The following is a 13,763-nucleotide window of genomic DNA, read 5'->3' on the forward strand; positions in this document are numbered from 1 at the left end:
CTCTGTGCAGAACCAGGCTCTGGGGATCAAAATTGACAAGCATCTCTCCTCGCGGCGCTTACTGTCTAGTGGGAAAGGCCACCAAAAATCACATTGCTGTTGATTATAACTTGCCTGCATACGGGCCATGGGATTAGGGTGAAGGGCTGGGAGTACACGTGAGGAACTGAAAGGCCAGCAGAGCGGAAGCAAAGAGTGAGGAGAGAGCAGCGAGAATGAGGGGCTAGAGGGGAAGGCAGGAGGCCGGCTGCAGGGCAAAGGCTGGGGCATCAGACTCCGTCAACATCAGTGTGTTGCTGGTTCACAGGAAATATGTAGGGTGGACAGAAAGCAGAACTCTGAGAAGTGGTGGGAGGAGAAGCAAGGAAGCTTGACAAGAAGCCAGTTGAAGAAGTGGCAGCGGAACCAGGTGAGTGAAAGGCAGGTCAGGAATGGGGAGTGTTCCCGGCAGGCTCGGAAGGAGCACTAGCGCAAAGGCCCGTTGCGTCTGGCATCGCGGATTTTGGTGACCTTCAAGCCGAAACAGGATTCCAGGAGACTGAGGAGAAAGACTGGGTGGTTAAGCAATTGGGCTAGCGGCTATAAATCACCCGTTCCAGAAGCTGCTAATGAAAGCGCTTTTCATAGTTTTTAAAATGTATTTGCCCACAAACACATTTTTGTTCCGCTAAAATAATCAATCTTATGGTGTGTTTCAGATGAAAAAAAAGATATTGACCATGAGACCGTGGTCGAAGAGCAGATCATTGGTGAGAACTCCCCTCCTGATTACTCAGAGTACATGACAGGGAAGAAGCTTCCTCCTGGAGGGATACCTGGCATTGACCTCTCAGACCCCAAACAACTGGCAGAATTTGCTAGGTAAGCCCTAAGAACTTTCCTTTCGTTCTAATTATAGAAAGTACTTGAGAGTCGGCAGCCGTGTTCTTTGTGCCTAAGTTACAATGGTGGCTCGTAGTCTTGCTCCAGGGAAACTTGTGAAAGCAAAAGCAGCTCGTGTTGTTTGTAGGGCTCACGATGCTATTAATGTGCGCGGCCCCATTTTAGATCCTTGCAGACAGTGAGATGAAGCAAATACTTCTGAATTCTGTAGTTGATATTGCTTGTGAAGAAATAAAACTGCTCAGAATTTGTTTGGAAATGGGTATCTCTACAGTAGCTCCTGTCCTCCCGGGACGCGTTGGAAGTTGCAGGGCGGGGTGCCAGAGCAGGCTGCGGGGGCCTGGGCCGGAGCCGGGCGGGCATAGCTGACCGTTCGTATTTCAGCGGGTCATCAGTTAAGCTCCCCGGGTTTTTGTCCACTGAAGCGGGCATGACAGGAAGAGATCAAATATTTATGGCGGGGACCCTTGTGACCGGCCAAGGTAAGCAGTCAGGAAGATCTGGACCCAGCAGAGGCTTGTTGTGCTTGAAGCGGGCTGGGCTCCTGCAGAAGCCTCTGCCCCCTCTTGTAGTATTTATTTCCCAGCACCGTTGAGCAGTTTTAATGAGGATGTGAGAACGCACTCAAAGACAATTATAAATGAAATGAACTCATAAACTCTGGAGCAGAGGGATGACTTCTTTTCCCACCCTGAGATTGAATGGAGCCGGAATAGCCAGGACATTTAGGCAAGGACAGGATGAGAAAGAGAGACATCTTTGTGATCCCACACCATCTAGCAGCAGAGCGGGGCCTCATCTTTCTTTCTCTTGAGAGCAGAGTGGAGTAGATAAGAGCTGGAGGCTCTGGAGTGTCCTCATTTGTCCCAGCCCTGCCAAAAACAAGGTGGGTGACCTGCCATTGGGAGCCTCAGTTTCCCCATGTGTCAGATGGGTGTCAGAGTCAGAGGTGTTGTAATAAAAGGGTTTGTGCCCTTTTCTCCTCTCCCATGAAACTGTAGCCATAGGGAGTCTACACATGAGTTTATTTCTGATTGATCACAGCTGAACAAAAAAAGTTAAGGCTTCTGTCCTTTTGTTAATGACATTGTGTCCCCCAGCTTTTGTTGCTTTTCGTATTTTAAATACGGGTATGCTACTCAGATTTACTCCATATCTCCCCCCCAAAATACAAATAAAAATGGAATCTGTAGATAGAATCAGCAGTGAGGTTAGAGTTTTGGAGCAGATTGAGTCAAAATGCATCCCAGTGTTTAGCATTGTCATGTGTTTTTAAAGTTAGTGATCTCTTGTTATCGTACTTGGAATTTAGCGAGGGTAGAGGCTGCTGTCCCCAGGGGTAGAGATATGGAATGCAGGAGTCAAGGAAAGCCTTGTAGAGGGGGTGGCATCTGACTTGAGCCTGAAAAACACTGAGATTTGGAGGGGCAGGTGGGGTTTCCGTGGTGGGCCTCATGCTAGCGTGGCATGAGCCCGGTGGAAAGGTTAGGTGCTCAACCCCCATCCGATAAACGCTCAGAAAAGAATAAGTAGGTTTGGCTGGGGATTCGGATGCTCACAGCGAGACAGTTGGAGTGTAAGAGCTCACTGAGTTCTCTGAATACTGGGCCAGCGTCTGTGGGTGTTTTTAGTGTGTGGTGGACAGCTGCCAGAGGTGTGGGAAGAGTACAGAGGAGCTCTCATCAGAGGTTGACTTTGAGAATGACGTGTCCACTGTCTCCAGGCTGGGTCGGCACAGGTACAGACAGGAAGTGGGAGAGGTCATGAAGGCCTGAGCCAGGATTGTGGCGGCCAGACTGTGAAAGAATAAATGAGCTCAGGGTGGCAGGAGATGGTAGAAAAGATTGAGAACCAGACCGGCTGTGTGTCTCCGGGAAGGAGGGATCAGAATGGAAGTTCAGTGCCTCGCGCCTCAGGTGGCATGAGATTGGGAGACGGGGCCGGTTTGGGGTTCAGGGTGGGCATTGTTTGGTTTAAATGCTATTGAATCATCGCTGTTGGACTTGGGTTGGTTTCAGGAAGTCCGTCGGGGCTAGACTCATCTGCTGCATGGTGGCTACGGCTGAAGGTGGCACGGCCATCCGCACTGTGAGAGGACAGTTTGGGAAAGCCCCGTGATCAGAGGGCGAGGGAACCAGCGACAGGGCACAGGGCTCCTTCAGTCAGACGGGGTGGCTCAGGGAAGTACATACAGCATCACAAAAGCCAGGGGAGGGCTCAGAAGGTCCAAGAGGGGGACGAATCACATTTCTCTAAATTACACATTGCAGAGTGATGTCAGCGGAGGAGCAGAGGGCTGAAGCAGGATTTTACCGACAGCAGGAACCTGGGGGTAGTGAGCAGAAGTGATTAGGTGTTGGTGACCCTTGGCTTTGTTCACCCTCCTTGCCAAATCGGGGCAGCTGATCTGGAAGTTTGTCCCCAGTTTCCTGACTAGAAAATCCGGGGTTTCAGCCCTGCACTCAGGAGGCGCACACGGGTCACTGTGGTGGAATAGAAGCCTCTGCTTGGTTCCCAAGTGGCGTCGGGCCTGTCTTAGGGCTGCCTTCAACCCTACTGGATCTGAATGAGACTTTTCTTCACCAGCAGTAGATAATTAGAAGACCGTGGAGCCACGTTTTGAGATTTGTGAGGAAAAGTTACATAGAATTCTTGACCCAGCAAAGCTGTCAGTCAAATACAACGCATAAAAGTGGCAATTGTAGACAAATATACAGAAGGGGTCCTTTTATGTCGCACTTACCTTTTCCGAGGGGTTACTGGAGGCTGTACTCCAGGAAGACAAGGGCGCACATCAAAAGGAGGCTTCCCTAAAGAATCTGGTGGATGGAAAATCCGGAGGGCAGCTGTGCGGCATCCTGGAAACCCATTCCATTGAGAGAAGACAGTCAGTGAGGTGTAGGGATTTCTTCAGGAAAAGTTGAGTTCATTCAGCAGTGCACAGAATGAGTAGGAAGCCAGAAGGTCTTTGTGGTATGGGAAAGAGTTTTCTAAAAAGGAAAAGTTTGTCAGAAACCCCCTGAAGAGAGAGGCAGTGCTAAGAAAGCCGTGGCCTAAAAGGCATAAATTTGATGATGGTTGAAGTGCAGAGAACTTGTTTGGCTTGACTCTGCCAGTGTCTCCTTGGTCCTGAAGCTCCTGTGTTGGACTCAGAGAGCAAGGAATGAGACCCTAGCACACAGTTCCATTCTACAGGAGCGATCTATGTCCATAATCATCTGATATAGTGTGTGTTTCTTTTCTAATCGTTCTGTTAAAGATTTCATTTTGTGTACGGAATAGAATGAGATCTTGCTCATCCTGCCAGTGTATGCAAAGTGAGGGGAGAGGGTTGGGCTCCCGCTCATCCCCGTTGTTCTCAGCATCCTGGGACAGATCACGTAAAACTATCGAGTCTCTAATTGGACGGTGGCGGTGGTGAGAGATACTGGAGCCTGGAATGCCCTCTTTTGTTAGGTCTTCGTGTTTTGAGAGTGTGTGTAACCAACCGCTGAAGAGGATTTTCCAGGGGCCCCGGCATTGGTGACTGGGACTCTGAAAGCTAAAGACAAAGAGGCACCAAGTATCAAATTGTTGGGGGCCAGACCCCGCCTTCTCTTGTAAAGACCCACAGAACCCCCTTTCTCCATCTGCACTCCGTGGCTCAGCGGTTGGCTTGAGGTAGCGTGTTAGCTGGTTTTCCCTTTCCTCCGTGTGCTGGGGTGAGGGGTTCTGCACTGGACTTGGAACTGCCCAAAGAATGGTTGGGGTTCCTGCCGCACTGAGCCTAGGGAACTGGTTAGGAGTAAGTAAATCAGTGACATGGGGGGGCGGGGCAAGCATAAGAAGTCCAGGTATGGCGGGGTGGCTTTGTTCTTTTTTAAATACTTCAAAATGTGGCCAGTGGGTGGGACCTGGTGAGTTCTCGTTCCTGATTAAATGAACAGCCTTTTTGCCTTTTTCGTTAACTACAGTTAGCCCTTCGGAAACTTTGGGCCTGGAAAGGTCAGAATTAAGAGCGGTAAGGTCGGTCACAAGTTGGTGATTTTTATTGTCGTCCACCGCCCACCCTGAGCCTTTGTCCCAGGATTAGCGTAAAGATGAGCTGGGGTAGCAGAGCTGGGAGGACCGTCCGAGGGGTCTGTGCTGTCTCCGTAGGAGGTACCGTGTCTGGAGAGCTTGGTCTCGTTTGTCTGAGGCACCACTCTTCTTTGCACCAAGAAGTGAGGGGAGTCGCGGTTGCAGAGGGAAGCTGGGTTCCACACGAGCTTCTGCCCCACCAGCGCAGGTCCCTGGGGGCGGGGGTCCAGGCTGAAGGCAGCTAAGCTTGTTTTGCCGTGAACAGGTTTATCTTCATGGGAGAATCTCTGATTTAAAAACGGTTCATCTTGGCGTCTGGGACACTGAGCCGTAACTTAGAACTCTGGTTTCGGTCTGCTGGAAGTGGTGTCCGGAGATTCCTGCAGGTTTTTGGTCCCGGATTCGGGCCTTTACAGCGCTGCCCGCCACCCCCCTCCCCCCCCCCCCCCCCGCCCCGAAGTGTGCAGAGTGAGCCAGGGCAAAACCAGCGGCTGCGCCGCATGGAGCGTGCTCTCTGCTCCTCGTTGAACAGGAGGCTGCTCTTTTTGGGTACCTGGCTCCTCCACGTACTTTGTAACCTATGGACGGTGCCTTGCTACCCAGCTCGTGCCGTTTTTCTCTAGTCTCTCAGCCCTTTAGTTGAAGACGGTGGCTTGGAGCACCAGAACCTTCTGGGCTGTTCAGTACGGCTGGCTTTTTTAAAGTAATGAACTCATTTTTAGCTAGGCCCATTTAACACATAGCCAGGGGTAAGAATAGCTGTCATTCCTTGAGAGCTTTCCGTACATCCGGTCTTTGAGTCTTGGCAGCTACAAAGCAGGTAGCATTCCACCTTTTTACAGAGTGAGAAACTGAGGCTGAGAAGTTCAGTGATTTGCTCAAGGTCGTGCAGCTGGTAGGAGTCGGCGCCAAGCCCACCCCCTGCCCCCACGTCCACCAGCGCCTCCGCTGCCGTCGGTGTCGGTCTGTGTAAAGTTCCCAGTCAAGGAAAAACTCAAATCTTGGTTATTCTGAGTAGTTTGGGCGGGTTGAAGGGATATTCCAAGTAGCAGTATATGATTTTAGTCTTTTTAAAAATTACTTTTTTAGGATTTCAAATTTTTTTATTTTGTAGGTTATATATCAGTTGGTGTCATGAAGATTTTTAATTTTAGTTTTTACTCACACACACACACACACACAAAAACCCACTTTCAATCTAGTTTTTGGAAAATGACCTTTTCAGTGTTTGCCTTCAAATAAAATATAAAAGGCACCAACACACACTGCCTCATTTGCCACTCTGTGGTGAAGAAGGAGGATTTGCCAAGGAGCTTAAGAGTGGCTGCAATTAAACCTTTCACTTCCTTCTTGCATCCAGGGGTGTTTGTCCAAATTCATTTTAAGCTTTCATTCTAAAATCAGTTATATTGCCACATGCTGGCACACATTTTGCAAATGACATTTTAAGAAAAAATACCACTTAATGATAACATTTAAGAAATCGAGAGTTTAGTAAATGGTAGTTGGGACTATGCCCTTTAATTTTGTGTATATTTGAAATTTTCCGTGATAAAAGTTTTTAAAAATCCAGTACCTGGAAATTTAAGAAAATGTCAGGGGGGTTGAGTGGGCACACCTGTCCTGCTGTAGCAGGCACCTCACTGACATGGACCCCGCAGAAAACAGTTGTTTGTGCGACTTAGCTGTCAACCCAGTGGACGTTTTTTAAAGTTGGTTTATTAACATAATTTGCAAACAATAAAATGCACCCTCTTTTAGGGGAGTACTGCTCTTGCGCATTTGGACAGACATGATCACGTAGCCATGTCCACAGTCAAGAGAGACGTAGAGGCATTTCAGTGTAATCATCGAAGAGTAAATGTTATTCACTGGGAAGACTGAAGCCTGGTTCTTAATATACCCTTTTTTTTCTACTAATACTTGATTGGACTAGAACCCATTCATGTGAATCACTCTTGTTTTCCACACTCTGGTCTAACCTCCAGGTGGCGCAGTGGCACCAAATTTTTGTCCTATGAAGTTATGTGAGCTCAGGGTTTAATGGTGTTTAAGATAACAGGCTGGTTCAAAGCCCTGTACACAACAGGCATTTAGAAAATATTTGCTAACTGATGGGATCATCCCCCAAGTATAAGAAAGAACGAGTATATCTACAGGGTTGGAACGGGGGGGGGGGGGGCGGATACTAAGCTGAAAATGTTCTCAGAATTTAAAGTAGGAAATTCATACCATCTTGAACAAACTCCCTTAGAAGTAAGTTCCAGCCACCAGATAAATTGTTTTACCAGTGCTTCTCCAGGGATGGAGAGTTTAACTAGATGACTTTGTTAGTTCAGGTTTTATAAAACAAAATCTTCAGGTCATCCTTTTCCCAGATCAAGGGTGAAGAAGGACCTTTGCACTAGGGCCTTTGCTAACTTAAAGATGACCACAGAAATCTTTTGTGATGAGAGTGTGCTGGTAAGTTAGCTTTTACTGGTAAGGCTTCGTTGACCTCGTGGCTCGTTTAACTGTGCGTCCTCACATAGGACGGTGAGGGGGCACACGTCGGGACAGAAGGAACGTCTGTCTCGGAAATGTAAATCTTTTTTTCTAGTCTCTCTAGGAGCTCTTAATCTCTCACCCCTCTACCACACACAGCTCGGTAGGGAGTATTTGGAGAGAAAGTTTTGAAAAAAGACCAAAGGTTGGTTCAGTGGAAATAGCAGGTAGGTAAGCTACCGAATTAGCAAGCTCTTGGGCAGTGCGTCCACACAGGGCTCTCCCCGCTGCCCGTGCGATTAGGACGCCCGTTACACCCCCGTCCCGAAGCAGGGGCAGAAATCTCTGTCGTTAAAAAAAAAACAAAACTTATTTTTTGAAAACCGGTAACCTCCCTCCCACCCCCACCATCAAAAGTAGTAGTATGATAACATTCAACAGTGGGAAAGGGTATGGGGTGTTCCCACCTGTCCACCAGTCCCTGGGGGCTCCTCCCCAAAACAGTAATACCTAGTTCATTTACTGTGTTTCTTTCCAGAGATAACGTATATAAATGATTTTCTGCTTACAAGGACTACTCTGTACCCTTTTAAAAAATTATCTCCCTTAAAGATAATGTCTGTCAGTATAAAACAAACTCTCCCTCCTTTTTTTTTAAGCAGTTTTGTAGGGATCTGTGTTTAAGACCCTCCCTCATCTGCTGCTCCCTTTTCTTTGTTACCACAGCAGCTGCTCCTGGATACCTTGCTTTGCTCCCACCAAGAGATCCCTCTGTGGTTTGGGCTGGTGGTCTTTCGTGTTATTTAAAGAGCTTGGAGGGAAGCGTAGATACTTGAAGCACACAGACCTCAGTGCCAGTCTGAGCTGCCCGAGCTCACTCGCTGCGAGACCGCGCGGGCTTTGCGCGCACCGGCACCCACATCTGTGAAATGGAAAGGGTGCTTCCCTCCCGGGCACTCAGTGAACGTGGTCGCATCCCTTCCCTCCTGGACACAAACTGTAGCCTTAGTTGTTTGTATCTGTAAGGAAAACATTTTAGGGGCTATATGATTTATGCCAGATGAGTCTACCCACTCCTACAAATCTCTCTCTCTCTCTCTCTCCTTTTTTTTTTTTTTTTTTCTTTTTGGTAAGAATGAAGCCAAGAAAAATTAAAGAAGACGATGCTCCAAGAACAATAGCTTGCCCTCATAAAGTAAGTAACGCTAGGGGAAAGTGCTTGCTAAACTGCCAATGAGGATTTAGAGAGCTCATAAGCAATCTGCACTTCTATTTCTGTCTAATAATTGAGGAACTGTAATCCTTGCTTTCTAAATTCAAGAGGCTATATTTGTGATGTCAGTTTTGTTGTTCAGTAAAGACCATTAAATGCTATTAAATGGGGCTACTGTAGGGCGCCATTGTTTTTGCTCTTACTATATATTGAATATACAGTGTTAGGATTTTATTCTTTTTGGATCACAAACAAGTCAGTCTTAAGACATTGGGTTGTGTCTCACCCATGGACCTTTGTGGGGTTGTAAACTCATTATGGAAATTTGGAAATTATTTTGGATGTTGCTAAAAGTAAGCCTAATAAAACTACATATTTCCTTCACAATCTTCTTAATTTGCCCTGTTAACTGTGTGTTACGAGAGGGGTGCTTAATTGTTTTCAAATGTGGTTAGTCTTCCAAAGAAAAGGATCATTGAAAAAGTACTTTGAGATGTTGGTCTGTTTCACATCTAATTGGATGGATGTAAAACTAACAGAAAAAGAAGAATCATGTGGATGGGGAGAAAGTTGTAATGGGATGAAGAATTCTTAAAAATCCGTAATTGAAGAAGGGTGGGTTTGACTTGGCGATGGCCTTCTAATGACTGCTCACAGGTTCTACGTGTGGCTTTCTGACACACTTAGTGTGGAGATTTTGAGATTTAAAATGAGTTCCTTTGGGGCCCAGTAGGTAAAGAAGCATTTGAAAACAGTTAGGCCCTAAGTAGCTGTCCTCCCTCTAGCTTCTCTGCATACTTCTTTTCCAAATTACATTTTTTAAAAAATTCCATTTGCTAAATGGAAGCACAGCCTGGGGGTCAAGGTGCCAAAGCCACGGCTTCCCCCTCCCTCGTGCCTGTGAAGCTGTCCTCCTGTTGTGCTGTCCGCTTGTCCCCCACCCGCTCCATCCCTGGACAACAACTGCAGAAGAAATTGGGAAGGCCATGCTTGTCCCGAGCACCGCACGCCCATTTGCCCCCCCCCCCCCCCGCTCTGGTGTCCGTGTGCCTGCTGCTTTTCCTGGTGTCTCACAAAATCAGTTTCTTCTGTAGTTGCCATTCCTTGGAGACCCTCTTGCTGCTTTCTCTGTCAAGAAGGGGAAAGAGGCAGAGAAGAGGGAACAGTAGGCGATGGGGAGTGACAGCCCATTCTTGCAGCACAGAATATGGGGCCCACCAAAGGTAGTGGTGGACTGCTGTCATTTCAACCCCATTTGTTTACCAAGGCTTCTGTTACTTCGTCTGGGGGACAGAGTTGAGTGAGGCAGCTCTGGTGTGGCTGGAAGCCAGGCTGCTGGGTTCTACCCCCAACTCGGCTCCTACGAGCAGTGTGACCTTGGGCAAGTCTACTTAAAGACATCTCTGAGCCTCAGTTTCCTGATCTGTAACACAGGGTTTGCATTAAACGAGAAGGCCTTTCCCAGCTGTCTGGCTTTGTCTTATGTCATTTAATATTTCTACTGCGATACTGAGTAAAATGTAAGTGGGGGGGGGGTCGGGGGTGGTTCTGTTCCTCGGGTCAGGGAAGGCTGTTTTAAGTGGTTGAATCCTTTGTAAGTTTGCAGTGTGAACCGCTAAGCCTCTCTCTCTGTCCGAAGGGCTGCACAAAGATGTTCAGGGATAACTCTGCCATGCGAAAGCACCTGCACACCCACGGCCCCCGAGTCCACGTCTGTGCGGAGTGTGGCAAAGCTTTTGTTGAGAGCTCAAAACTAAAACGACACCAACTGGTTCATACTGGAGAGAAGCCCTTTCAGGTAGAGCTGGTCCCTTCCCCCTCCCCACACAACCCTGCAAGTGTAGGTGGGGCTGCGGGTGCCGGAGAGACAGACAGACGCGGCCACCAAGGATGGTGCCCCGTTGGAGCGTCCGGAAGGGCTGGCCCAGCGTATGCCTTCCCCGTGTGCAGTCTCTCTGGTCCTGGAGAACGGGGGGCGGGGTGCCTCGGGCTGTTGATGGGGTGTACTTCGTATTAGGAGAAAAACTGGGTTGCTCAAGAGCAAGCCTAAAACTGCTTTTCCGGTGCATTCACTGTGGAATTGAAGCGGTTCATTCCCTGTAGTTGGTGGACGTATATTGAATTAGTAACTGACAGGGAACTTCCAATATTTTACCGTATAAGAATACATATGGGTCATGTTTTGTCTTGTTTTTAGAAACCCATCACAAGTGAGCAAACTAGCAATGCAGCACTCAATTTAACAGGGTTCTTTTTGATACTTGACACCAGAGACCTTCCCAACTAATTGTATCTTCTTCTTTGAACCATCGACACAAATACTAGGACCCTAACACGATCCCGAGGAAGACTCTTGATGTTTTGTCAAGTGTCTCTCTTACCCCATATTTAAATAATTCCCGAGGGCTGTGCCTGGGTTTCAGGAGCTGCCCTGCGTGCAGAGGTCGAGCCCCCCCCGCCCAGCACCGTGTCCTGGGATTGGACTGGCGCGTGTCCCCCAGAGCAGGGAGGACAAGGTGCGCGGCAAGAGAGGCGGGCTGTTCTCAGGCGCGGGTGCCTGCCGCCCGTCCTCTCGGGCCCGTCACAGTCGCTGAGTTGGGTTATCTCTGGTCTTTCCTCGACAGTGCACATTCGAAGGCTGCGGGAAACGCTTTTCACTGGACTTCAATTTGCGCACGCACGTGCGAATCCATACCGGAGACAGGCCCTATGTGTGCCCCTTCGACGGCTGTAATAAGAAGTTTGCTCAGTCAACTAACCTGAAATCTCACATCTTAACACATGCTAAGGCCAAAAACAACCAGTGAGAAGAAGACGAAGACCCTTCTCGACCCCAGGGAGCATCTTCCAGGAGTGTGATTGGGAATAAATATGCCTCTCCTTTGTATATTGTTTCTAGGAAAGAATTTTAAAAATGAATCCTACACACCTAAGGGACATGTTTTGATAAAGTAGTAAAAATTTAAAAAAAAAAAAACTTTAATAAGATGACATTGCTAAGATGCTCTATCTTGCTCTGTAATCTCGTTTCAAAAACACGGTGTTTTTGTAAAGTGTGGTCCCAACAGGAGGACAATTCATGAACTTCGCATCAAAAGACAATTCTTTATACAACAGTGCTAAAAATGGGACTTCTTTTCACATTCTTATAAATATGAAGCTCACCTGTTGCTTACAATTTTTTTAATTTTGTATTTTCCAAGTGTGCATATTGTACACTTTTTGGGGATATGCTTAGTAATGCTATGTGTGATTTTTCTGGAGGTTGATAACTTTGCTTGCAGTAGATTTTCTTTAAAAGAATGGGCAGTTACATGCATACTTCAAAAGTATTTTCCTGTAAAAAAAAAGTTATATAGGTTTTGTTTGCTATCTTAATTTTGGTTGTATTCTTTGATGTTAACACATTTTGTATAATTGTACCGTATAGCTGTATCGAATCATGTAGTATCAAATATTAGATGTGATTTAATAGTGTTAATCAATTTAAACCCATTTTAGTCACTTTTTTTTTCCGAAAAATACTGCCAGATGCTGATGTTCAGTGTAATTCTTTGCCTGTTCAGTTACAGAAAGTGGTGCTCCGTTGTAGAATGTATTGTACCTTTTACCACCCGGTGTGTACGCCCCGTGTAACAGAAAAGGGCAACAATAAAACAGCAGTCCTACGGAAAGAGAATGGCAGAAAAAGATCTGTAAGCACAGTCTTATTTCCTTTTGTTGTCCAGAATAATTCTAATTCTCGAGCCTCCCAGAAATTGGAAGCTAAATAAAGCAACTCAAGTTCCCTTTATTTTGCACTCAACTATAGTGACGTGTGATCGCAGCGGTGCATAGATACTCCGGGACTTCCTACGCGGGCTGAATTGTGGGAGAGAGTAGGTGACAGGCATCCCGAGTTAAGGAACTACCTCAGAGTACCCCAAACCGGGCCCGTTGGTGATAGGATTTTGATTTTAGCTCCCCACCCCCCACCCTCCACCCCCACCCCCAGCAAACGTGTGACTGAAGCAGTTGTGCCCCAACTTGTGTGTGTGCTCGCAAGGTAAGCTGTCACCTAGACGGGGCGCGAGCAGAGAGGAGACCAGAGGGCGCTTGCCGGCGCGGGCTGCCTTCAGGGCGGCCCCAGCGGTTCCTTGGCTGCCCTGACGAGAAGCACTTAGGGTTCTTGGCCGTTGGTTGGAGAGCCTTGGTTCCTCCATCTAGCGGAGTCTTTCAGTGCTGGCCCAGTAGCAGGTGCGCGCCAGTGGCTTCCGTCTGCTTCTCCCCGGATACCGAGCGCAGACCAGCAGGGTGACTCGATGATGAAGAAGACTGTACCCAGTGAGTACTTGACCCCTCGCGTTGCGACCTCCTAAATGTGAGATGATGAGTTTTGCATTTTACTTAGAGTCAAATACCAGACTCGTGAGACGATTCTATAAACTGCCATGATACAGCAAAACCCCATCTATTGAAAACGCAGACGTGCCGTGTGTGCTGCGCGCTGGACTCTGCGAGGTCGTTGGCGAGCTCGCTACTGTCTGAGATTTGTGTGCCGGATGTCCGGGACACCATCAGGTCAAATATGCAGCCCTGTCTCTTAACAGCTTCTCCATCGGTCCCGTACAGGAGGATTGGTGACCTAATAACAGGGACCCTGTGGCTCTCCGGAATTTTGAAGTGCCTTTCTGAATCCTAAATGACAAATTTAACTTGAGACGCTTTTTCTTATTCGTTCAGAATCTGGTGTCCATTGGGTAGTTTGATGGAACTGAGTTAATCAGAAGACCCCAGCTGTTCTCGGGATAAGCCCGGCTTTGCTGTATCTGGCAGTCAGGAGAGAGGTAAGCCGGTGGCGGAGGTCCCTTCGGGGCTGCGCGCCCCAGTGCCACCATATGGTTCTCTGACTAGACCTGGGGCGGAGGCCTCCACCAGTGGCCGTGGTGTAAGCGCCCCTCTTTCCCCTCTCCACCATCAGGTCAGCAGTCTCTGGGTGGCCGTACTGAAAGGCCACGTCAGTGGGGTGGTGGCCGCCTTAGGAGTCCAGGGCCGTGCTACCCTCGCCCCGCACTGCCACACGGGAGCCCGGGCCCGGCGCTGTCTTCGGGACTCCCGCCCAGGGGCCCACGGCCAGGCCAACTTA

General features: G+C 48.1%; 1 protein-coding gene across 1 annotated transcript in view; it reads left to right on the forward strand.

Annotated features, from left to right (window-relative positions):
* YY1 (YY1 transcription factor) overlaps positions 1–12,431 on the forward strand; it is a 28,671-nt gene extending 16,240 nt beyond the window's left edge. The window contains exons 2-5 of the mRNA XM_045775386.2: positions 699–861; positions 8,560–8,620; positions 10,278–10,436; positions 11,263–12,431. Of these exons, the coding sequence (XP_045631342.1) occupies positions 699–861; positions 8,560–8,620; positions 10,278–10,436; positions 11,263–11,445 (566 nt within the window). The 3' untranslated portion in view covers positions 11,446–12,431. The remainder of the gene's footprint in view (positions 1–698; positions 862–8,559; positions 8,621–10,277; positions 10,437–11,262) is intronic.
* The last annotated feature ends 1,332 nt before the right edge of the window (positions 12,432–13,763 follow it).

The sequence above is a fragment of the Ursus americanus genome, chromosome 26, assembly GCF_024610735.1.
Source record: "Ursus americanus isolate L20-20 chromosome 26, mUrsAme1.1.p, whole genome shotgun sequence".
Taxonomy (NCBI): Eukaryota; Metazoa; Chordata; class Mammalia; order Carnivora; family Ursidae; genus Ursus; species Ursus americanus.